The sequence below is a fragment of the Adiantum capillus-veneris genome, chromosome 27 (assembly GCF_014529385.1).
Source record: "Adiantum capillus-veneris isolate H3 chromosome 27, ASM1452938v2, whole genome shotgun sequence".
Lineage (NCBI taxonomy): Eukaryota > Viridiplantae > Streptophyta > Polypodiopsida > Polypodiales > Pteridaceae > Adiantum > Adiantum capillus-veneris.
In genome coordinates this window covers 28,659,145-28,685,986 of record NC_140957.1, presented here as the reverse complement: position 1 = coordinate 28,685,986, position 26,842 = coordinate 28,659,145, and the positions used below count along the sequence as shown (strand labels likewise).

At 44.1% G+C, this 26,842-nt stretch overlaps 1 protein-coding gene across 1 annotated transcript in view; it reads left to right on the top strand.

Moving 5' to 3' along the window:
- Window positions 1–2,101: 2,101 nt before the first annotated feature.
- Window positions 2,102–26,842, top strand: part of LOC147421696 (zinc finger (CCCH-type) family protein / D111/G-patch domain-containing protein) — a 45,405-nt gene continuing 20,664 nt past the window's right edge. The window contains exons 1-2 of the mRNA XM_086503477.1: window positions 2,102–2,325; window positions 2,566–2,874. Of these exons, the coding sequence (XP_086359603.1) occupies window positions 2,185–2,325; window positions 2,566–2,874 (450 nt within the window). The 5' untranslated portion in view covers window positions 2,102–2,184. The remainder of the gene's footprint in view (window positions 2,326–2,565; window positions 2,875–26,842) is intronic.

Here is a 26,842-nt window from a genome sequence, read left to right as displayed (position 1 = left end):
CCCAAAATCCATCCCTATGTTGACTCTCAAGTATGAAATTTTATAGAGAGGTGGTGCGTGGAATTTGAATCCTACAATCAAGGTATTGCCTTGCACGAATCCATACTTGTATAAAATTTTATAGAGAGGTGGTGCGTGGAATTTGAATCCTACGAATCCCACTATCTCTCTCTCTCTCTCTCTCTCTCTCTCTCTCTCTCTCATTCAATAAAACTTCAGTCTGCATGCAAAACAAATTTATGAGGAACTCTCTCTCTCTCTCTCTCTCTCTCTCTCTCTCTCTCTCTCTCTCTCTCTCTCTCTTTGCGAGGCCCATTTTATTGCCGTTTCCCTGCGACGAAAGCAAGAGGCCTTGCCTGCCATTTTCTTGTGATCAACCTGAAGAGACAATGCACAAGAGGACTGAGGCAGCATGGGGGAGGAGGTGTGCGGGAAGTGTGGGGAGGAGACAATGTGCGAGCGTAGACGAGGCAGGTGGAGGGAGAGGAGAGCAGACAAGAAAGGAAGGGGGTGGGAGGATGGCCTCCTCACTAACTCATGTTTGGAGGTGAAGGGGAATATTCCTAGTAATGAAAACAAGACAAAGAATTGTATTGATTACTTTCATATATTCAATTGCTTGGTTTCCCTCTTAACATATGTGGGGTTTTTCTCGGGTCTGTGATGTATTTTTTGTGGTTTTAATATAATACACTCACATATTGTGAGTTTTGCAAAAAAGAAAGAAAGTTTTTTAGTATGTTTTGAAAGATTTTCTAGTGAGATAACAATACGCTCCAATTTTGACATGGCATCGCTTCCCTGATTTTGAAGGCTCTTCATCTGGCCTCCAAAAATTTTCACTTGTTTTTCTCACAAGAAAGTATGAATTCTCTTATTCTCTTCTAGATAAATAGATAAATGTTTACTTGGTGAGCCAAAGGTCCTTTTCCTCTTCTTTGAACCCAAATGCCTCCACATGGCACTTGAAAATTAAAAAAAAAGCATTGTCTTTTACATTTATACATCTTTTCATGCGTTAAAAAAAAGCACCCTGCGTTGCTGTATAAAATTTTGAATTGCGGGCAGTGCAGAGTAAATTATTCTTCAGGTTTGTTTTTGTCCACTGTTTGAGAGAGAGAGAGAGAGAGAGAGAGAGAGAGAGAGAGAGAGAGATTCCATCCATGAGTGCATTAGCAGTAGTCAAGAACGGAGTGAATATGGTGTTGGTGCTATGAGAGAGAGAGAGAGAGAGAGAGAGAGAGAGAGAGAGAGAGAGAGAGAGAGAGAAGCTAATATTGATCAAAGGACATAGAACATAAAGTTACATCTGCTTCTCTTTAAGCTTAATCAATATCCTACATCTTCTGTATTTGTCTTAATGTGTGTTTTGTATATGGCAGGGAGGACATATATTCACAACACTGGACGTTGTGATTGCAAGCGTGTTTCCAACTCGACAACACTACAAGGTCCGTTATCTGCATCCAATTTCCCATGTGCATGCGTTTGATTGGCGCAACACATAAACGCTACGAGGCAAGGCACGACTTTTGTTTCTTAAATTTTTTTCGAGAGACCATAGTGCCAGCTCTCCACCATACTTTTGTATGGAACTTCTGTATGAGTGCACTATATATTTTACACTTTCAATTTGTGAGATTTCATTATAAGACAATATGTTTAACTATTGACATTGATTTTTTGTAGCTTGACTCTAATATCGGCCTATAGATTGGACAATTGAAAAGCACAAGTACATCATCTCGCTTCTTGTTGCAGTTCATTGATGCACTTAACTTTGTATCCTTCCATGAACACAATAACAATTTCAAAATGTACGTGCTTCTCTTTAAAACTCAACTAACTCTCTTAAAAATCACCCCTATAATCTCTATTGATTGATGCCACTTAACTTTGTCTCTGACCAAAAATATAATAACATTTTCTAAATGTATTTCCCTCTCAGGCAGTGTCGCCAAGTTAGTCACAATCTTATTTCCTTTAGTGCTAGATGCTAAATGTCAAATTTGCATATGTCCGGTTATATTCTATATCTATAGTTGTTATATATCAACGCCCACCAACCAAGACTAGTTGTAAAGGAGAAGGATTTAGAAAGCATACGTTTTTGCATTGTCAAGAGGAAGGCTCTGATAATAACTGAATATTCGAGGTAAATTGCGAGGTACTCAAAGCTGAGTTATGGATGCAGAACAGGATGGAGAGCAGAGCGAAGCCGCGCTTGAGCAGCAAATTCAAGAGCACCTGATCGAGCACAGGGACTCTCTCACTGCTCTCAATGAAGCTCTGGTCTGCGACCCTCACAACCAAGAGCTTCTCGAGGTACAGGGATAATGAGAGAATCAGAGCTCTATCTGGGCACCCGCAAGATTTTGCAGTATGCGTTTTGGTGTTTGAGGGTGTTGTGTGTGATGGCATCTAGTTGTCTTGTTACATCTGCATAAAGATGCGAATGCAAAGTAATGTGCGCAAGATCCCAAGAAAGATTTTGCGTAGTGTTGTCTTCTTCAATCAAAATTGTGCTTAGATTTCTGATGCATGGGTCAAAATTTTCTTTTTCAGGTGCATGAAGAGCTTTCTGCTGCATTGAAAAGTGCAGAAGAAAGCCTCTTGCAGTTAAAACGAAGCCGTCTCTTACGTGAGATTGACCTGGTATTGGATGTGAAGGCTACTAATTCCACTATAGTACAATCAGCGCCCAGAGCAGTGTCTAATGATCACGGTGTAGTGGTTGATTCTTCCTTCTCAGTTGGCTCTAAGTGTCGATTTCGTCATGCAAATGGTCGTTGGTACTATGGACAGATTTTAGAGGCTGATTGTCAAGGATTTGCAAGAGTATCATTTCTTACTCCGACAACGGAGAAGATGCAGGTACAAACTATGGATTTCCCTGCTTTAGTTTTGAGCAGCAGTGCAGTCTTGTGACTTTTTATTTAAAAAGTAAGACCTTTTGCATGTGGATGCATTCTAGCAAGTGAGTGGATGTATAAGGAACTAGAAAATGATCGTTAGCTTGGAAAATTTGGCTTGAAGTTTTTGTGGGCTTCTACATTCCTTTATGTCGAAACTTTTGTGTGTTGAAAAGATGGATGATGTGCACTCACAATAGTTCTATGCTACACTCAAGTGCATAAGATCACCATGTTGCTATCAAATTTCAAGGGTGGCATGCAGTTCATAGCTAGAATGCTGCAGTTTTTGTTTGCTTGGTAAAAGTGCTAGAGTCAAAGTTAGTGAAAAGAATTTGCCTATTGTGGTGATCAATCAAAGAGATGGACTGATATAAGGATGCAAAATGAACACTGAATCTAGTTTTCAGAAATAAGTATGGAGGATACATTATCCTTTTGCATCAAGGGAGGGTAGTTATTCTTGTGGCAATTTTATTGATGGTTGGTATGTATAGCAGATTCTTTTGGTGGTAGACTTTGTCTAGATTTGTGATAATTTTTTTTCAGTTTTTTGTGCATGAAAAAGAGAACCTATTTTTTATAGCTACAAAGAATCAAATCTTGGTATTAGCTTTTTTTTGCTTGCTTGATTTTGCATGGACAATTTTGAAGCTTGAAATGATTTTTCTCAAGGTATTTTCAATGGACTAGACTCATGAAGGCATCCTTAGGCCTCCCTATTAACATCATTCTAAGGTAGCTTTCTATGTAAAGTGTATATTATTCTTATGGTGTAATAATTGTTTGAGATGAATCAAGACTAAGGGCGAGGATAGCAGGAGAACGTCGTGAGGCGGGGACGACATTAGAGATGAGAGAGAAAGGTACCATATTACCAATCAAAATCTTATACGTAGAACCAAAAAAGGGAGAGGCTCGAGTTACGGATAGAAATTCAAGACAGCCAGATTGAAAAGGAAAAATTCCCCTTGGATCTGCAAAAAGATAGTGCTTGAGGATTGCCAAAAACGGATTTGTGTATATTTTGGGTAAATGGTTTTCCGGAGTTTGGCTTTGGACACCAATATGGGCACCCAACATTGAGCATTTCAACTCTATGGACATCTAAATGGGTGCCCAACTTTGGGCCGTTGGACAATTTGGGCATTGTTTTACTCTATTGGGCCATGCAATGGCCTCCCAGTATATTGGGCTTACTTGGCTTTGGACTTCGGCACCAAACTATGTCCCCCCATCGAGTAAAAAGGCATAATATTGTGGGAATCTGTCACAAACTGCTGACATGTCAAAGCCTAAAGAATGGAGCCAACTTACAGATGCCAGCCGAGGGGCTTAAACCCTAAGAAGAACAAGTAACAGAAGAAGTCCTCCCAACTTATGGGGACCCAGTCCGATGGGGCCCCAAGTGACATAAAGGATTAAAATAAAGCAGGACCCGCACACACACAAAAATTGATGACGTGGCAGATTTTCGAAAATTGCGCTTGCATGATGATGTGGCAAGCTGTATGATTTTCCGCGTTTTGTGCTGGCTAATGACGGGGCAGGCTGTACAGATTTTCGTGATTTACGCTGGCAGCTTTTTGGCTTTGCTTTTGGACCAGATGCTTTTAAGTTTGAAGGCTTTTTACTGTAAACTGCTTTTTAGGCCAAGGGCCTTTAAATATGAGGTTAGGACTCATTCTCTGGCATGCTTCCTGGAGAAGGTGTAGAGTCTGGAGTTCCAGCTTGTACTGCGTTGATGCAATATAAAGAAATACTGAAAGGGGCGCCAAGGTTTGGGCCCTATACTCTACGGGGTGGAATTCCGCCACTCCGTGTCGCGTGTTGTCTCTCTCTTTCAGTTCAGTTGTTATTGAAGTGCTATAAGTCTGTTCAGTCTGCTCCTTTCTATTGGCACGTGGTGCCCGTCTTCTGACTGTGGTATCAGAGCATCAGGCGTGTGCTTTCCTGAAAGCATACCGGTCCTACAAAAGAGCAGATAGAGCTATTGGAATTTTATGACTTTTATTTGAGGTATCTTCGCCCTCCAGCCCGGACTTATTAGCCACTCCCACCCTTACTTCATCGTGCATCGGGTGCGCTCCCGTCTTCACCGCTCATGTCTTACAGGCCATAAGCCATTAAGATCACTTGCAAGAGAAGGATCCAAGATTTGTTTCCAGCTGTTGTTTTTCTCAGAGATAGTACCATGCAGATGTTGAGCTACCAAGCAGATACTCCAAGTACTTGGCAAGCTTTCAAGATTTTTTTTTTGGCCCGAAGTTGTATGGTTTCTGACATCTTCCTTCGGAGTGCAACTTCTGGCAGAGGGGGTATCTTGAAATACTTGCCATGGAAACCCTAACAGATTATAACGTGAAATTTCTCGACATCTCTCCGTAGATGTCTCTTCACGAGCAGATGACCATGGAGGTCCAATGCGATTGCTATCTTAGGACTACCATCGCCGCCAAAGAAACACTGTTTGTCCAAGAGTTGATGGACCATGTTGTGCTTGGCTACGACCTTACGGAATGAACCTAACCCTAATTTTTGGTGCAGGTTCTAGGATGGAAAGTCGGTCGACTTTTCGAGCTTGATTGATGTCGAGATTGCTTTTTTAAGTTTGAAATAGAACTTATTTGGTGATCCTGTTTGGAATTTGTTTGAAATGGATGGTATCTGTTTTGAACCTGTCGTGGTGCCGATTTGAAATGTTTTACTATGGTTTTAATATTGGTTTCAATGATTGGTGATTTTACTCCCGGGGGGAGTATTGTTGTTGCGACTCCCGGCCCGGACGTGGATGGTTATGCGGGAGGAGTATTAAGAAGTCTGAGCAGTGGTTACTCTCAGCACCTCCAAACGACGCAGGCAGCGGTCTAGGGGGCGTTTGGTTGTAAAAGGCTTCTATATCTCCCGGCCCGGACCTTTTCAGGTTATGCGGGAGGAGTGATGAGAGAGTCGTTGAATATCTCCCGGCCCGGACCTTATTAGGTTATGCGGGAGGAGTGTTCATCGGCAACTTTATGTTTCTATATCTTGTAACATGCATATGTGAGCATTTATGTTGCATTGTGATGTGCCAACTACTGAATATTCCTGATTGGATGAGATTGCCTGGGTATGTAATTTTAGTGCATCAAGACACTCGTGGAAGATCAGTACGGTCTGGGTGTGATGGCTAATTTTACTACGCCGGAATATCAAGAGTTTCGATCTAGACAAAAGGAGAAGCTAACTCCTTGATCAAAAGAGCAGAAAGGAGAAGCTAACTCCTTGATCAAAACAGCCAAAAGGAGAAGCTAACTCCTTGATCAAAAGAGCAGAAAGGAGAAGCTAACTCCTTAATAAAAAAAAAGCAAACTGATTGTCCCTCGGAAATTTTTGAGCTAACTTGAGTTGTTTTGCAGATATGCTGTAATCGTGGACGATTACTCTCTTTCAAGAAGGGGAGATGTAACAAATTGCTGACGCGTCAAAGCCTAAAGAATGGAGCCAACTTACAGATGCTGGCCGAAGGGCCTAAACACTAAGAAGAACAAGTAACACAAGAAGTCCTCCCAACTTATGGGGACCCCGTCCGATGGGGCCCCAAATGACATAAAGGATCAAAATAAAGCAAGACCTGCACACACGCAAAAATTGATGACGTGGCAGATTTCCGAAAATTGCGCTGGCATGATGACGTGGCAGGCTGTACGGATTTCCGCGTTTTGTGTTGGCTGATGACGTGGCAGGCTGTACGGATTTCTCTGATTTACGCTGACAGCTTTTTGGCTTCGCTTTTGGACCAGATGCTTTTAAGTTTGAAGGCTTATTACTGTAAACTGCTTTTTAGGCCAAGGGCCTTTAAATATGAGGTTAGGATGTCACAAAGTGATGACGTGGCTATTGACAACAGAAACCCTAATTTTTGGAAACCCTAACCCTATTACTGGCTGAAACCCGAATGTGGCTGGAAACCCTAACTTTGGCGCTGAAATGCCACGTGGCAGCTTTTTCCGGATTTTGCGGCGTGGAAAAAGGGGCCAGCAAGCGACGCAAGTTTTTGGGGCTTTTTGGCTACGCAATTGAAAAGAGAGAGAGATGATTTTCTTTATTTTTGCTCTCTTGAGAGAGAGAAAGAATTTTGCTTTTGAACTGGAAGCTTTTGGGGCTCTGCTTTTGGGCATCCCTTGTAACCTTTAAGTAAACGGTTTAGGTCTCACTTTGCAGAGCATCTGGACGCAGAGTCTGAGAGTGAAACCCTAACCGCTCTTTGTACTTTGACATTGATTTAATACATAAAGAAATACCGAAAGGGGCACCAGTCTTTGGGGACAATATCTCTAGGCACGGAACTCCGCCGGGCCAGTGCAAATCTATTGTGATTTGTGAATTGTTTTGAAGTGGTTATTGGGTGCTGTCGCGATTGATTCGTGACTTGGAGTGTCCAAGTCTACAACAGTGGTATTAGAGCACGGCCGATTTCTCTTCGACGGGAAATCCGATCCCCAAATTTTTTTCCGCGGCACCTATGGCTTCACGCAAGGATCAGTTGACTCCCTCTGCATCTGGAGATGCGGGCAGGGATCACAACGAAGATTCCGGCAGAGAGTATGGCCCGCCTCGGCCTACTCAGGTGGAGCGACGAGAGATGGAGCGTTGTCAATTGATTGGCGATGCAACAAAGATGATGCTCAATTTTGCGAAGGACCCAAAATTTGTGAAGTATATGAGCGAGACTTCTTTTCACGAAGTGCACGAGAAGTGGCAAAAAACCACTACACCACCCCCGAAACCCGCTCTCAAGAAACCTTCTGCTCACAAGAAATATTTAGAGAAGGAATTAGAAGAGGTGGCTGATGCACGGATTGCTCAGCTTTTTGACGTGCAAAGGAAAGCCAAAATGCACGGAAAAAAGCAGAAGAAAGGCACTGACTTCCCGGGAAGCAAAGAAACAGAAGAAGCGTGTTCACTTTGAAGGAGTACCTAGTTCTTCTTCTTCTTCTTCTTCTGACAGTTCTTCTAGCTCTTCAGATTCAAGCGAAGAAGACAGAAAAGGTAAAAAGCGAAGCAAGAAACAATGCTTCGGAAAGGGCAAGAAAAAGGCAAAGAAGGCTAAATTTCGCCCAGAGACTGTGAGGACTCCTCTACAGACGGCTCAGATTCCGATGACGGAAACTTTTATGTGAAGAAGAAGAATTTTTATAAAGCCAACCAGTATGACTTTCTGGAAGATAAAAGCAAGAAACTCCAAGAGTTTAAGGAAGGTGGACACTCGATCAAATTTGATACTTTTTCAAGATACTCAGATGCTTCGAAGGCTTTGTCTTTTATACAGTAGTTTGACATCGCTTTCGCGGGAGGACACTACTCAGTGCACTAAGATTCGGAGAGCTATCTCTCACTTTAAGGGGAATGCTCGCACTTGGTGGTCCACGCTTCTGCTAAACAAGACTGCGCCAGTTAAATGGCTGAAATTTAAGAAGCTTTTTATTTCTTCTTGGTTGACACAAGCGTATGAACGAGATATACGAGCTGCTTGGAACCATCTTCGGATGACCAAGAAAGATATAATCAATGCTTACTGTGAGAGATTCTGGAGCTCTTTTCTACCCGCCTCTTCATTCAAGAAGATCTCGTTCAGAGAACAGATTGAGCGGTTTACCTTGGGTCTACCTACAGAGATCCGAGATCACTACTTGGAACAGAAGTCAGCTTCTATTCAGGAGTTGATGAGTCATGCGAAGCGGGGCTTTGCCATTCACTTTGGCAATCTGACCTACCCCACAGATGAGGCCATGACACAACGAGCCAAACAAACTTATGGGAATGAAAGTAGAAGGAAAAGAGCAACCCAGAGAAAAAGGATGCATGACCCAAGCTTACTCAAGAGCGAGCTCGATTCATCAAGGAGGGGAAGTGTTTTGGATGCGGAGAACATGGACATATCTCCGCGAAGTGCCCTAAAAAGGCACAGAAAGAACAGAATGATAAGGACGACGACAGGCTTGAGAGTTCTAGAGCAGTTGAGGAACGTGGACGAAAAGGCAAGATGAAAAAAGGACTGGTTTCAGATTGTGTGGGTACCGATCCCGACACCATGGATGAGAGTACAGAACTTTGCCGAGCTTGGGGCAAAGTGAAAGATCAAGAGGCCGTGATCTTCTTTGATGGAGGAGCCAAGGCCAACTTAGTTTCACCGGAATTGGCGGCGCGGCTCGAGATCATTCCCGATCGAATGGGACCACTTGCGGAGGCAGTTCTAGCGGCACCCGACAGGGACATAGCCATTACACATCTCATTGGCAAACTTCGGTTGCATTGTCAGGGGTATTTGGGGCATGAGGACTTCTTCATAATGCCTTTGGAGGGTTGTGATGTTCTCTTAGGGATTCCCTGGTACCACAAGAACAACGCCGTGGTCGATTATCGGGCGACTTTGACTACAGAGAAGGGCAGAACCATTGTACTTGATATTAAATTGAAGGGCTAGTCTGTCCCTATTGTATCGGCTTCGGCCATTTCAAAATTAATGAAATCCAGTCTGTTTGTTTACTCGATCTTTATGAAAGAATTGAGCGATAAGGATAGGACAAATATGTCTAAACTTGATAAAGAATGCCAAGATTTTCTCCATTCTCACGCCGATTGCTTCTTCGAAGGCCTACCAGGCGAGTTACCACCTGCTCGTCCTAAAGATCATACCATTGATTTGATACCTGGAAGCACACCACCGAACCGGCCACCTTACCGTGTGAGCCGAGCACAGAATGAAGAGATTATGAACCAAGTGAAAGACCTCTTGGAAAAGGGTCTTGTCCAGCCTAGTACTTCACCGTATTTCTCTCCAGTGTTGTTGGTTTTGAAGAAAGATGGATCTTGGAGAATGTGCATCGATTATAGAGCTCTCAACAAAATCACCATCAAGAACAGATTTTCGATTCCTAGGATCGATGATATACTCGACAGGTTACAGGGATCCTCATGCTTTAGTAGGATTGATATGAAGAGTGGTTATCATCAGATCCGAATCGTACCGGGAGAGTTCTACAAGACAGCCTTTCAGACTACTTTTGGGTTATTTGAGTTTTTCGTGATGCCTTTTGGCTTAACCAATGCTCCTGCGACATTTAACCGGATGATGGACATGATTTTTCGAGAGTATAGGCTATTTGTTGGCACTTTCTTTAACGAATTCATTGTTTTCTCCAAGAATGAGGCAGAACACAGAGATCATTTGCTTCAGGTCTTTCAGGCATTATGAGATCACAAGTTAGTGATTAATGCAAAGAAAAGTGAATTTTTCCTACCAGAGATACACTTTTTGGGACACATTGTCTCAGCAGCAGGAATGCAAATGGATCTGGCCAAGATAGAGACTATACGTGATTGGCCCGATTTGAAGAATGTCCATGAAGTTAGAAGCTTCTTGGGACTGTGTTCGTACTACAGGCGGTTCATACGAAAGTTTGCAGAGGTTGCTTCCCCTTTGCATATCTTGACACAGAAAGGAGTCCCTTTCTCGTGGGGATCCACAGAGGTGACTGCCTTTCAGACATTGAAAGAGAAATTGACTACGGGACCAGTTTTGACTTTGCCGGACTTGCAGAAGTCATTTGAGCTCAGTATTCTGCTGTATGACTTTATGAAATGGAGTTTCGGAAAAATATGAAACTGATTTGTTCTTGACTTGTTTTTAAGTGTAGGAACTCTTAGACGAAATGCCTGTAGCATTTTGGTATGAATGATCTCGAATAGACATGGTTGCAATAGGGGTTAGTCAATCGGGCATCTATGAGGTCCTGAGTGGATCTAGATGGGATTGCTAATTGCATTGCCGATAAATCATGGTCTAAGATCCGAATGAATGTTGAATGTGATTTGTCATGTGATGTCCTGTAATGTCAAGTGATGTCCTATGATGTCGTGTGATGTGACTGTCGATTGGTACATGTGCTAGATGTGTGTTCCTAGTGCGTCGGTACTAACAGTCAGTGTCTGCTAAGACAGTTTATGGCTTTTCTCTGTTTTGCAGGCGTAATCGAGGGCAATTACAATGCTTTCAAGAGGGGGGTATGTCACAACTCGGTGACGTGGCTGCCCATACACACACCCTCTGGCAAGAAATGGTGACGTGGCTGGCTGGCTGCAGAAAACCCGGAAATCATGCTGAAAGGCTGACGTGGCAAGGCAGTACGGTGATGACACGTGGCACTGCTGTACGGACTTTCGCAGATTGCAGTGATTTTTGCGGCAGGGCTTTTCGGCCAGCTTTTGGCGTGGCTGCTTTTCCTATGCAAGAGGAGAGAGAACCTTTTTGCTTTATTTTGATGCAAGAGATTCAGAGAGAGAGAAGCCTCTTTTGCTTTCTTTTTCAAGCTTTTGATTTTCAGCTTTTGGGATAGCCTTTGAAGCTTTTGGGGCTCTGCTTTTAGCATCCCTTTGTAATCTTTAGATATGCGGGCAGGGCCTCATAACGCAGAGCATTTGGACGTAGAGTCTGAGTGTGAGTGCCTGCCTGCACTCTTGTACTTTGAACACATATTAATATTAAAAGACATACCGAAAGGGACGCCAGTGTTTGGGGCCAATATCTCTAGGCACGGAACTCCGCCGGGCCAGTGTCGAATCAATTGTGAACTGTGAACTGTTTTGATTATTTGTGGTGTCGCGGTAGATTCTCGACTTGGAGTGTCCAAGTCTGTTACAAAAGATTAGGAAGCCCTTATCTTTTTTGATGGAGGAGCCAAAGCCAACTTCATTTCACTTGAGTTGGCGGCGCGGCTCGAGATTACGCCCGATAGGATTGGGCCACCGACGGAGGCAGTTCTTGTAACAGACTTGCAACACGACAGGAATTCACTTCAAAACAGTTCATAGTTCACAATTGATTCGTCACGGCCCGACGGAGTTCGGTGCCTAGAGATATTAGCCCCAAAGACTGGCGTCCCTTTCGGTATTTCTTTTTGTATTAATCTGTTGCACAAAGTACACGGGAGTGGTTGGGTCACACTCTCAGACTCTGCGTCCAGATGCTTTGAGAAGTGGGAGCCCAAGCCACTAATTTATAAGTTTTACAAGGGATGCCAAAAGCAGAGCCCCAAAAGCTTCAAAATCAAAAGCTTTCACTCTCAAGCGTTATTGAACTCTCAAGCCGTATTGAGTAAAAATAAAGCAATTTAATAGAGTTCTCTCTCTCTCTTGCTAAATTGCGTAGATAAAAGCAGGTCCAAAAGCTGCGTACAATTGCCGCAAAACGCGCCACAAAACGCGGATCCCTACGGGCCATGCCACGCTAGCAAATCTGCCGCAAATCAAGGATCCGTACAATGCTGCCACGTCATCATTTCAGCGGGCGGGTATGTGTGTACAGCCATCCACGCCAACAGTTTGTGACATACCCCCCTCTTGAAAGCATTGTAATCACCCTCGATTATGCCTGCAAAACAGACAGAAGACATAAACTGTCTTAGCAGACACTGTTAGTACCAACGCACTAAGAACACACATCTAGCACATGTACCAATCGACATTTACATCACACATCACAGGACATCACTTGACATCACAGGACATCACGTGACAAATCACATTCAAAATTCATTCGGATCTCAGACCATGATTTATCAGCAACGTATTTAGCAATCGCATCTAGATCCACTCGGGACCTCATAGATGCCCGATTGACTAATCCTTATTGCAACCATGTCTATCGAGATCTTTCAAGCCGAAATGCTGCAGTCATTTCGTCTATCAGTTCCTTCACTTAAACAAGTCAAGAACAAGTCAGTATCATGTTCGGGAATTCCAGTTCATAAAGTCATACGAGAATATTGTCAGCTCACAGTATCCCTTAAACTCAAAGAGACATCAGTGACTTTAGTATCAAAAATCAAGGCAATCTGTTGACAAAGGAGCGGAGCGACTCCCCTCTCGTGCATACCCGCTGCACCAGATTTCGCCCAAGCTGAGTTCGGGGTTCCATTTAGAATAGACTATGCTAAACCAAATGCTTCAAGGTAAAGATTCACAATCTGAGGAGTATCTGCCAGGTCCTCCTCCATTCACTTCGCATCCAATGCGGAGTAGGTCTTGAATTGAACCAAGAACCGTCTTATTGCTTTACCTTTATCTTTCTATCTTTCTGTGCCAATATCTGTTCTGGAACGAGTATCTGCTCGTTCTTCTCCAATTCGTGTTGCTCATCTGGCTCCCCATCATCGGGCACATCGCCTTTAAAAGGCTTCAAGAGACTCACATGAAAACATTTTGAAGTCTCCAAGTGTCGGGTAGCTTCAGTCTAAAGGAGACACCATTTATCTTTTCGAAAATTTGGAAAGGTCCATAGTATCTCATGCTAAGCTTTCGAGAAAGCCACTCCTTTCCATTTTTCTTTCTTGGGCGTGCTTTCTAAACAAGTAAGAGCACCCAATCGTTCTCCTTCAGTCTCAAATCGCGATGATGTCGATCTGCTGCCTTTTTCTGAGGTTTCTTCAAAGCCTTATGGACCAAGTCCAAGTCCCTCATGAACTGGTTGGCTTCAAAGAAATATCTTATCTTTCGTGCTAAGGAAGGGTGGAACATTCGTAGCAAAATCAATAATCTCAAATGGCACCTTCCCCATCAAAGAGTTAATCGTGTTTCTGTAGGCATATTCCACCAAAGGTAAAAACCCTTTTCCCATGATGTCTTCAGATTTAAAAGAGAAGACCTCAACAAATCCAATACCATTGAATTAGCAATCTTTGATTGCCCGTTAGTCTACGGGTAAAACGATGACGAGAACTGTAACCGTGTGCCAATGTTTTCCCACATAGCCTTCCAAAACAAACTCGTGAATATGGGGTCTCTGTCGGAGACAATCGTCTCATGCATGCCATGGAAATTGAAGATCTGGGCCATAAACAATCGTGCCCACGCTGTGTTTTCGGGAGATAAAAATTGAAATCCATTGCAATACTTTTTCAGGGGCAGGTGGGTAGGGTAAAGGCTGTAACAACCCCTGTGCTTTATGCCTGTCAAAATTTGACCTTCTGGCATACCAAGCAATTGCGTACAAAATCGTCCACATCCTTGAGTCTAGGCCAAACAAAAGTATCTTTCCACACCTTTCAAGGTGGTAATAATGCCGCGGTGACCCGTAAAAGGTGGACAGTAGCATTCAGTTAGAACCTTTTCCCTCAACGGCTGTGTCATGCACAACATCGTTTTCTTCTTCAAGTAGCCATCCCGAATGGAATATTCTACTACTACCTCTCCATTCTGTATTCAACTGAATACATTTGCAAAAATCTGTATCTGTGGCGTACTGACCGACCATATCCTCGAAGCTCCTATGATGTATCGCGGAAATAGCCAAAACCAACAGCCTCCGAGACAAAGCATCTGCCACCAAGTTCTTCTGTTTCTGCACATGGACAATCCGGAAGTAAAAGTGTGACCAGATGTTTGTCCACCGCATCTGCTTTTCCAATAGCTGCTTCTTTGACAAGAAGTAGCGTAAACTCCAACCATCTGTGAAAACCGTAAAATCGACTCCGAGTAGGTAATGTCGCCACTGAGTAAGAGCATGGATAACCGCCAAAATCTCTTTCTCATATATCTGTACTCTCAATTTTGGCCTTGAAAACAATCGGCTCTCATAGGCAATGACATGGCCTTCTTGCATTCAGACCACATTCGGACTACGACCACAAGTATCACAATATAGTTCAAACGACTTCTGCAAATCCGGCAAAGTCAAAACTGATCTTGTAGTCAAATTCTGTTTCAATTTCTGAAAGGCAGTCACCTCTATGGGTCCCAACGAGAAAGGGACTCCTTTCTATGTCAACAAATGCAAAGGGGTAAGCAACCTCTAGACTCTTTTTGATGAACCGCCGGTAGTAAGAACAGAAGCCCAAGAAGCTTCTAACTTCATAGACATTCTTCAAATCGGGCCAATCATGGATAATCTCTATCTTGGCCGGGTCCATTTGCACTCCTGCTACCGAGAAAAAAAGTGTATCTCTGGGCTCGGCTCACACGGTAAGGTGGCCGGTTCAGTGGTGTGGTTCTAGGTATCAGATCAATGGTATGATTCTCAGGACGAGCTGGTGACAACTTGCCTGGCAGGCCGTCTGAAAAGCAATCAGCATGAGTGTGGAGAAAATCTTGGCGTTCTTTTTCGAGGTCAAAACATATTCGACCTTCCATCATCATTCAGTCCTTTCCAGAAAGTAAAGAAATTGAACTTCATCCAGTATAATGTCTGTGCCCTTCATTTGTCAAAGTCGCTTTCTCGGCTTGGTAGTCAACCACGGCGTTGTCCTTGTGGTACCAAGGGATTTCGAGTAGGACGTCACAACCTCCCAAGGGAATTACGTAAAAATCCTCGTGCCCTAAACACCCTTGACATTGCAAACGAAGTTTGCCAATGATCGGTGTAATGGTAACATCCCGTCCGGGTGCCGCTAGAACTACCTCCGCCTGTGTCGGGCGTAATTCCAAAATCGAGCCGCCAATTCAAGTGAAAAGAAGTTGGCCTTGGCTCCCTTATCCAAGAAAAAGTGGGCTTCCTGATCTTTCACTTTGCCCTAAAAGTGGCAAAGTTTTGTACTTTCCTTCACTTGATTTGGTTCTGCGTTCATCTGCCTTTTCTGCCACGTTCCTCAGCTGCTTTTGAACTCTCTGACCTTTCTTCATCCCGTTCATTCGGTGCCTTTTAAGGGCACTTTGCGGAGATGTGCCCAGTTTCCCCGCATCCAAAGCACTCTCTCTTTGATATAGCTGACCCTCTCTCGAAGAGTGAGCTGGGGTCGTGCATCCTTTTCTTTCTTTTCTGGGTTACTCTTCTTCTTTCTACTTTCATTGCTAGAAGTCTGTTTGGTTCTCTGCGTCATGATCTCATCTGCGGGGTAAGTCAAATTGCCTGAATGAATGGCAAAACCTTGTTTCGCATGACTCATCAGTTCCTGAATGGAATCTGACTTTTGCTCCAGGCAGTGATCTCGGATCTCTGTAGGAAGTCCCATGGTAAACCGCTCAATTTGTTCTTAGAAAAGAGCTCCAGAATCTCTCGCAATATGTGCCCAATGTATCCTTCTTGGTCATCCGAAGATGGTTCCAAGCAGTTCGTATGTCGCGCTCGTTCTCCCGAGTCAACCAAGAAGAAATAAAAAGCCTTTAATTTCAGCCATTTAATTGGCGCTTTCTTGTTCAATAGAAGCGTGGACCACCAAGTTCGAGCATTTCCCTTGAAGTAAGAGGTAGCCCTCCGAATCTTGGAGTGCTCTGAGTAACGCCCTCTAGAGAAAGCTATGTCAAACTGATGTATGAAGGCCAAAGCCTTCGAAGCATCTCGATATCCAGAAAACGTGTCAAATTTAAGTGACTGTCCACCTTCTTTAAACTGTCAGACTTTCTTGCTTTTATCTTCCAGAAAGTCATACTGGTTGGCTTTATAGAAATTCTTCTTCTTTGCATAAAAGCTGTTGTCGTCTGAGTCCGAACTATCCGAAGACGAGTCCTCTGTAGAACTGCCAACAACTGGGCGAGATTTAGACTTCTTTGTCTTTTTTCTTGCTCATTCCGAAGCTTTGCTTTTTGCTTCGCTTTTTCTCTTTTCTGTCTTCTTCGCTTGAGTCAGAGGAGCTAGAAGAACTGTCAGAAGAAGAAGAAGAAGAACTAGGTACTCCTTCAAATCGCACATGCTTCTTCTGCTTTCTTGCCGAGGCAAATGTAGACTGGCGACCCAAATAACCTGGGAAGTTAGTGCCTTTCTTCTGCTTTTTGTCGTGCTTTTCGGCTTTGTTCTATGTGTCAAAAAGCTGAGAAATCCGTGTATCAACCACCTCTTCTAATTCTTGCTCTGTAAACATCCTTGGAGTAGGAGGTTTCTTGAGTGCCGGTTTGAGGGGTGGTTCTGTGGTTTGCGGCCAATGTGAGTGCACCTCGTCGAAGGAGGTCTAGATCATACATTTTGCAAATTTCGGGTCCTTCGCAAAATTTAGCATCATCTTTGTTGCATCGTTAATCAATCGTCGACGCTCCATCTCTTCAATCTCCGTCCAAGTAGGCCGAGGCAGGCCGTACTCCTCGTGTGAATCTTCTTCATGATCTCTTCCCGCATCTCTGGATGCAGAGGAAGTCGAATGATCTTTGTTTGAATCCATAAGTGCCATGTAAAAAGGATCGGATTTCCCGGTAGAAGAGAAATCGGTCGTGCTCTGATACCACTGTAACAGACTTGGACACTCCAAGTCAAGATTCTACCGCGACACGACATGATTCACTTCAAAACAGTTCACAGTTCACAATTGATTCAACACGGCCCGGCGGAGTTCCGTGCCTAGAGATATTGGCCCCAAAGACTGGCGCCCCTATCGGTATTTCTTTTTGTAGTATCTGTTGCACAAAGTACACGGGAGTGGTTGGGTCACACTCTCAGACTCTGCGTCCAGATGCTCTGAGAAGTGGGAGCCCAAGCCACTAATTTATAAGTTTTACAAGGGATGCCAAAAGCAGAGCCCCAAAAGCTTCAAATTCAAAAGCTTTCTCAAGCCATATTGAGTAAAAATAAAGCAATTTAATAGAGTTCTCTCTCTCTCTCTCTCTCTCTCTCTCTCTCTCTTTCTCGCTAAATTGCGTAGATAAAAGCAGGCCAAAAGTTTCGTACTACTGTCGCAAAACATGCTGCAAAACGTGGATCCGTACTGGCCATGCCACGTCAGCAAATCTGCCGCAAATCACGGATCTGTACAGTGCTACCACATCATCATTTCAGCGGGCGGGTGTGTGTGTACAACCATCCACGTCACCAATTTGTGACAGTTCTAGCGGCGCCTGGACGGGATGTAGCCATTACGCCTTTCATTGGCAAACTTCGTTTGCATTGTCAAGGGTATTTAGGGCACGAGGACTTTTACATCATGCCTTTGGAAGGGTGTGACGTCCTCCTAGGAATCCCTTGGTACCATAAGAATAACGCCGTATCGACTATCGGGCCAAGAAAGCGACTTGACAAATGAGAAGGGCAGAAAAATTGTACTAGATGTAAAATTGAAGGGCGAGTCCGTCCCCATTGTATCGGCTTCAGCCATTTCAAAATTAATGAAATCCAGTCTTTTTGTTTACTCCATCTATTTGAAAGAATTGAACGATGAACATCGAACAAACATGTCTGAACTAGACAAAGAACGCCAATATTTTCTGCACACACATGCTGATTGTTTCTCTGAAGGCTTGCCAGGCGAGTTACCCCCATCTCGTCCTGAGGACCATACTATTGATCTGATTCCTGGAAGCACACCATCGAACCAACCACCTAACCGTGTTAGCAAATCCTAGAATGAAGAAATCATGAACCAAGTGAAAGACTACCTTGAAAAGGGTCTGTAACAAACTTGGACACCCCAAGTCAAGATTCTACTGCGACACGATAGAGATTCATTTCAAAACAGTTCACAAAGACGACACGGCCCGGCGTAGTTCCGTGCCAAGAGGTATTGGCCCCAAAGACTGGTGCCCCTTTCGGTATTTGTTTTTATATTAATCTGTGTGCAAAGTACAAGAGAGTCCGCAGGTACTCACTCTCAGACTCTGCGTCCAGATGCTCTGGGGAGTGAGTCCCAAAGGATTTATTTATTCTTACAAGGGATGCCCAAAAGCAGAGCCCCAAGAGTTAAACTCAAAAGCTTCTCAAACTCAAAAGCATGTGTAACCAAAAGCTACTAAAATAGCCAACGTAATTTTCGGAAATTCCGTACGGCCTGTCAGCGCAAAAAGTAGTGCGTCCGCACGCTGCTCCCACGTCAACATGTCAGCGCGTTTTGCGGAGGTCTGCCACGTCAACCTGTCAGCTCGTTTTATGGGAATCTGCCACATCAACAAGCAGGGTGTGTGTGTCTGGGGACCTGCTACGTCACCAGTTTGTGACATACCCCCTCTTGAAAGAATTGTAATTGCCCTCGATTACGCCTACAAAATAGACAGAGACCATAAACTGTCTTAGTAGACATTGTTAGTACCGACGCACTAGACACGACACATCTAGCACTTGTACAAGACGACAGTCACATCACCGAGCATCACATAACATCACTTGACATCACAAAACATCACACGATAAATCACAGACAATTCATTCCAAATCTCAAACGATGACCAATCGTCAACGTATTTAGTAATCGCATCTAGATCCATTCCGGACTTGACGGATGCTCGATTAACTAATCCTTATTGCAATCATGTCTATAGAGATTTATGAGACCGAAATGCTGCAGTCATTTCGTCTTTCAGTTCCTGCACTCAAACAAGTCGAGTACAAATCAATCATTTTCATTTTCGGGAATTCCAGTTATAAAGTCATACAACAAAATACTACTCAGCCCTTTAGTATCCCTGAAACCCAAAGGGAACATCAGTGACTCTATTCAAAATCGGGGTAATCCGTTGACAAAGGAGCGGAGTGACTCCCCTCTTGTGCAAACCCGCTGCACTAGATTCACCCTCGCTGATGTCAGGGTTCTATCGGAGTAGACTATGCTAAACCGAATGCTTCAAGGTAAAGTTTCAAAATATGAGTATCATCTGCTAGGTCCTCCTCCTCCATCCACTCGCATCCAATGCAAGATAGTTCTTGAATTTAACCAAGAACCGCCTAATCGCTTTACCTTTTATCTTTCTGTCTTTGTGTGCCAATATCTATTCTGAAACGAGTATCTCCTTGCTTTCCTCCACTTCGGGTTTCTCATCAGGCTGCCCGTCATTGGGCACATTCGGTTGAAAGTCGTTGGAGCATTGGTTAGGCCATAAGGCATCAGCAAAAATTCATACAAACTGAAGCTCGTCCGCAAGATTGTCTTGTAGACATCTTGCGGTGCGATTCGGATCTGATGATATCTGCATTTTAAATCAATCCTGCTAAAACAAGAGGATCCCTGAAGTCTGTCAAGAATATCATCGATCCTTGGAAGCGGAAATGTCACATGACACATCTAACCCTATGTGTACGTGGACAAGCTACTTCATGACAAGGGTTCAGTTCAGTTCAGTCAGTCTAGCCTAGGAAGTGTTCTGACACTTTTGTGAGTCTGTTCACAGATCGTGCATGCCTAGGCACTTAGATTAGATGCATATCCTCTGGTTGCACACAGTATGACCATTGGATTTCCATCGGAACCCATTAGGAGCATTTTTACAATGCATAGACCTATTTTCCCTATTTTAGCCAATTTTCACTTATTATTTTTGAGTGACTTTTGTTGGGAACTAGGTAGGGCAAATTCAGTAGCCAAGTATATAAGCAAACCTTGCGCTAGCACTTTCTGGCAGAAGAGGTAGCAGGAACCCTGTGTTCATCAGGCAACTTCTCAGCAAGAACCCCCCACTGAAGACCTAGCGTTTTTGCAGATGCAAGCCTAGCGTTTTCACCCAGAACTAGTCCTGGCGTTTTTGCATGGCAGATCAGCCTCGGCGACAACAAGACACATCAGATCAGCCCTAGCGTTAGCAGATTCCACAGCAACCCAGCAGATCAGCCCTAGCGTTAGTAGATGTCCCACAACAGACAATTTTCAGCCCTAGCGTTTTTGGATCAGCATAGCGTTTTGCAGATTCCCGCGACAAGATCCACAGTAGCACCAGTGTTTTCAGTTTTCAGCAGTCAGACATCGTAGTAGAAGTCCCAAACCTCGCAGATCTCACCTTCCTGCAGCAGATCCTTGCCGCACGGTAAGATCCAGCGTAGTTTGCAGTTTCAGCCCGGAAAACACAGATTTCAGCATCTGCGTTTTCAGCGCATCGTCGTCGCATCGTCGCCATCGACATCGTCACCGACATAGAGTCAGAATTCAGCAGATAAAGATTTGCAGATTTCAGCCCTTAGCGTTTTCAGATTTTAGCCTGTCTCGTCGTCGTCCTCATCGTCGTCGACATCATCGGCAAGTCCAAGCATTGTAGAGATTTGTGCAATCAATAGTAGACCGCTCTCGCCATAGGGAGTGGGGCCTTCGGAGGAGGGTTTGACAACATTCTGCTGTCGTATTCTTCTCTCTCTCTCTCTCTCTCTCTCTGTCTCAGCACCTTCATTCACAGTGTCATTCACTTTGTTTGTGATCATTTGCACTCTCTCACTAAAGGAACAAAAGGCTCTCCCTTCCGTAAGTAAAAGGAACCTTGAGCACAGTTCGGAGCACTCATCTTGAGCAAAGTTCAACATTCACTTCCGCTGCACCTTACAGGAAATTTGTTCTTGATGGTGATTTTATTGAGAGCTCTGTAATCAATGCACATTCTCCAAGATCCGTCTTTTTTTAATACCAACAACACCGGAGAGTAGTAGAGTGAAGTACTCGGGTGGATAAGACCCTTTTCCAAAAGGTCTTTCACTTGGTTCATGATCTCTTTATTCTGGGTTCGTCTAACACGGTAAGGTGTCCGGTTCGGTGTGTGCTTCCAGGAATCGGATCAATAGTGTGATCCTTAGGTCGAGATGGGGGCAACTCGCCTGGGATGCCCTCAGAGAAGCAATCGGCATGAGTGTGGAGAAAATCTTGGCGTTCTCTGTCAAGTTCGGACATGTTCGTTCTATGTTCATCATTTAACTCTTTCAAGTAGATCGAGTAAACAAACTTCAAAGAGATTGGATTTCATTGCTTTGGAAATGGCCGAAGCCGATACAATAGGGACGGACTCGCCCTTCAGTTTTACATCAAGTACAATTTTTTGGCCCTTTTCATTCGTCAAAATTGCTCTCTTTGCCACCATGGCGTTGTTCTTATGGTACCAAGGGACTCCTAGGAGGATGTCTGTAAGGTGCAGTGGAATGAATGTTGTATTTTCTCAAGATTAGTGATCTATATTTGCTCAAGGTTCCTTTTAGTTCTTAGGGAAGGAGAGAGCCTTCCGTCTTTATGGAGAGTGCTATGATCACGAACAAAGTGAGTGCGTGCAAGTGTATGAGACTGAGAGAAGGAGAGAGAAGAGATACGACACCCGAGAGGTTGTAAAACCCTCCTCCGAAGGCCCCACTCTCGTCGGCGAGAGTGGTCTACTTTTGATTGCACAAAGGTGTACAATGCGTATGCAATGGACTGATGCAATTGGACTATGCCGATGACGACGACCGTGATGATGACGACGACTTGATGGCTGAAATCTGTGATCTTCTATTGACTGAATTTCGTGGCTGTTTTGGGGCTGAAAATGACTGTTGTACTGCTGTCCTTATGACTGAAAATGACTCGATTGCCGAGGCTTGTGTGAGGATAAAAAACGCTGACTTTCTTCCCCTTATCTGGCTGCGTTTTTAGGTCATTATCGTAGGCTGAAAACGCTGGTCTTGCAGGTATTTACCATGCTGAAAAACGCTGGAAAGACAGGTTCTCCAATGCTGAAATTGGCTGATGTTGCTAGCGTTAGTGATTGGCTGATGTTGCTGAGTCAAAACGCTGCATGGGCTGATGGTGGTAGGGGGGGAAAACGCCAGGCAAGGAGGTTTGATGGCGATGCTCTGCTGTGGGAGAAAACGCCAAAGATGGGGAGAGGATGGCGATGGTATCTGCTGGGGGTGGCTCACCAAGGGGGTGACTTGGGGAGGTCTTGTTGAGAGAGGGAGGGAGTACCTGTTGCTTGGGGAAGCCTGTTGTGCTCTTTGCTCATCTGCCAAATTGTGCTAACTTGGGTTTGCTTATATATTAACTTACCCAATTTGCGCTACTGAGTACCCAACAAAAGTCACTTAATAAATAAGTGAAAAATGTCAAAAATAGGAAAAAATGGGATAAAGTCACTTGAAAAATCCCCAAACTGACTCTGATGGAATCTGATGGAAATGCTTATGCTTATGCTGTGTGCAACGAGAGGATATGCATCTACACTAAGTGACTGGGCATGCGATGGTATTTGCTGGGGGTGGCTCACCAAGGGGGTGACTTGGGGAGGTCTTGTTGAGAGAGGGAGGGAGTACCTGTTGCTTGGGGAAGCCTGTTGTGCTCTTTGCTCATCTGCCAAATTGTGCTAACTTGGGTTTGCTTATATATTAACTTACCCAATTTGCCCTACTGAGTACCCAACAAAAGTCACTTAATAAATAAGTGAAAAATGTCAAAAATAGGAAAAAATGGGATTAAGTCACTTGAAAAATCTCCAAACTGACTCTGATGGAATCTGATGGAAATGCTTATGCTTATGCGGTGTGCAACCAGAGGATATGCATCTACACTAAGTGACTGGGCATGCACGATCTACGAATAGACTCACAAAAGTGCCAGATCACTGCTAATCTAAACTAACTGAACCCTGCTGTGGTGTAGCTTGTCCACGGACACATAGGGCTGGATGTGTCACGTGACAATGTCACAACCTTCCAAGGGCATTATGTAGAAGTCCTCGTGTCCTAAATACCCCTGACAATGCAACCGAAGTTTGCCAATGACAAGTGTAATGGCTATGTCCTGTCCGGGTGCTGCTAGAACTGCCTGTGCTGGCGGTCCCATCCTCTCGGGTGTAATCTCGAGCCGTGCTGCCAATTCAGGTGAAATGAAGTTGGCCTTGGCTTTTCCATCGAAGAAAATCAGGGCTTACTTGATCTTTCACTTTGTCCCAAGCTTGGCAAAGTTCTGTACTTTCATCAATCAGGCTTGGGTCAGTACCCATGCAATTTGGTACCAACCCTGCTTTTATCTTGCCTTTTCCGCCACGTTCCTCTGCTGCTCTAGAACTCTTTGGCTTGTCTTTAGTTTGTTCTTGCTGTGCCTTTTTGGGGCACTTTGAGGAGGTGTGGCTATGTTCCCCGCAATCAAAACACTTCCCCTCTCTCATATAGTTGGCCCTCTCTCGAAGAGTGAGCCGGGGTCGTGTATCCTTATCCTTCTTATCTTGGGAACTCTTTCTCTTTCTTCTTTCATTATGGAGGTATGTCGGGTTCTCTGAGTCAAGATCTCATCAGTGGGGTAAGTCAAATTTCCCAAATGTATCGAGAAACCTCGTTTCGCATGACCCATTAATTCCAGGCAGTAGTCTCGGATCTCTGCATGGAGTCCATAGCAAAACCGCTCAATCTGTTCCTTATAAGAGACCTTCTTAAATGAAGAGGTTGGTAGAAAAGAGTCCCAAAATCTCTCCAGTAAGCGTCCAAAGAATCTCCCTTGGTCATCCAAAGATGGTTCCAGGCTGTTCGTATATCTCGTTCGTACTCCCGAGTCAGCCAAGAAGATATAAAGAGCCTTTTGAATTTCAACCACTTGACTGGAGCTTCTTTCCTCAGAAGAAGAATGGACCACCATGTTTGAGCATTGCCTTTAAGAAAAGATGCAGCCCTCCTAATCTTGGAGTGCTTGGAGTAATACCCTCCATGAAGGCTATGTCAAACTGCTGGATGAAGGCCAAAGTCCTCGGAGCATCTTGGAACCCAGAAAAGGATTCAAATTTAATCAATTGTCCGCCTTCTTTGAATTCTTTTGCTTTCTTGCTTTTGTCTTCGAGGAAGTCATATTGGTTCGCTCTGTAAAAATGCTTCTTCTTTGCATAAAACATATGGTCATCGGAGTCCGAACTGTCAGAGGATGACTCCTTTGTAGAACTGTCGAAAACTGGGCGAAATATGGGTTTCTTTGCCATTTTCTTTCCCTTTCCGAAGCTTTGCTTTTTGCCTTTTCTGTCCTCCTTGCTGGAGTCAGAAGAGCTAGAAAAACTGTCAAAAGAAGAGGAAGAAGAAGAACTGGGTAGTTCTTCAAAGCGTCATGCTTCTTTTGCTTTCTTGCAGATGCAAAAGAAGATCGACGGTCCGAATAACCAAGGTAGTAAGTCCCCTTCTTGCACTTTTTTACTTGCTTTTTGGATTGATTGTTCGCTTCCAAAAGCCGATTCATTTGAGTTTGAACCACCTCCTGTATTCTTGTTTTGTAAACATCCTCGGAGAAGTAGGCTTCTTGATTGCCATTTGAGGGTGGTTTGGTGGCTTTCTGTCGTTGAGTGTGCACTTCAGCGATGGATTGCTGAGACAAAAATTTTGCAAACTGAGGATCCTTCGCAAATTTAATCATCTGCTTTGTGCACTTGTCAACCTGTTGTCGACGTTCCATCTCTTGAAGTTCGTACTGAGTAGGCCGAGGTGGCTATTTGGTTGAATCTTATTTTTGATCTCTTCCCACATCAGTAGATGCAGAAGAAGTCGATTGATTCTTTTGGATTTTCTTTTCGAAATCCATAAGTGTCACGAGAAAAGGATCGGATTTCCCGGTAAAAGAGAAATCGGCCGTGCTTTTATACCATTGTAACAAACTTGGACACCCCAAGTCAAGATTCTACCGCGACACAACAGAGATTCACTTCAAAACAGTTCACAAAGACGACACGGCTCGGCTCCGTGCCAAGAGGTATTGGCCCCAAAGACTGACGCCCCTTTCGGTGTTTGTTTTTATCTTAATCTTTTTGCAAAGTACAAGAGAGTCCGTGGGTACTCACTCTCAGACTCTGTGTCCAAATGCTCTGAGGAGTGAGTCCCAAAGGACTTATTTATTTTTACAAGGGATGCCCAAAAGCAGAGCCCCAAAAGTTAAATGCAAAAGCTTCTCAAACGCAAAAGCGTCTGTAATCAAAAGCTGCTAAAACAGCCAACGTAATTTCCAAAAATTCCATACGGCGTGTTAGTGCAAAAAGCGGAGCGTCCGTATGTTGCTGCCACGTACGTTTTGTGGAGGTCTGCCACGTCAACCTGCCGGCGCGTTTTACGGGAATTTGCTATGTCAGCAGGGTGTGTGTGTGTCGGGGGGCATGGCATGTCACCAGTTTGTGACATTGTCTCATCCAGCCGAGTACTTCACCCTACTGCTCTCCGGTTTTACTCTTACTAAAGAAAGACGGATCTTGGAGGATATGCTTTGACCATAGAGCTTTCAATAAAATCACTATCAAGAACAGATTTCCGATTCCAATTCTTGACCGACTTCAGGGATTCTCTTGTTTCAACAGGATTGATTTGAAAAGTGGATATTATCAGATCAGAATCGCTCCGGGAGATGTCTACAAGACAACCTTTTGGACAAGCTTTGGCTTATACGAATTTTTGGAAATGCCTTTTGGCTTATCAATGCTCCAGTGACTTTCAACCGAATGATGGATATGATTTTCCAAGAGCATCGATCTTTTGTGGGCACTTTCTTTGATGATATTATAGTTTTCTCCAAGGATGAAGCAGAACATTGACACCATCTGCTACAGGTCTTTCAGGCATTGCGTGATCATAGATTAGTTATCAATGGCAGAAAGAGCGAGTTTTTCTTGCCGGAGATAGGACACATCATCTCAGCAGCAGGGGTATAGATGGACCCGGCCAAGATTGAGACTATCCGCGATTGGCCAGACTTGAAGAATGTTTATGAAGTTAGAAGCTTCTTGGGCTTGTGTTCTTACTACCGACGGTTCATTCGGAAGTTTGCAGAGTTAGCTTCCCCTTTGCACATATTGACTCAGAAAGGAGTCCCTTTCTTGTGGGGACCAACAAAGGTGACTGCCTTTCAGACACTTACGGAAAAACTTACTACTGGACTAGTGTTGGCTTTGCCAGACTTGCAAAATCCAATCGAAGTTTATTGTGATGCTTGTGGTGGTAGTCTGGGAGGGGTCGTAACGCAAGAAGGCCATGTGATTGCTTATGAAGGCAGATTGTTTTCAAGGCCAGAATTGATAGCACAGATTTATGAGAAAGAGCTATTGGCAGTGATCCATGCTTTTACTCATTGGCGACATTACCTACTCGGAGTTGATTTCACGGTCTTTACCGATCATCAGAGTTTACGCTACTTCTTGTCACAGAAGCAGCTTTCGGAAAAGCAGATGCGGTGGGCTAACATCCTGTCACAGTTTTACTTCCAGATTGTCCATGTTTAGGGTATAGTTACATGGGACGGCGGGTCGGGGTCGGGAACGGGGTCGGGACGGCAAAAGTCAGGAAACGGGGACGGGGTTCGGAACGG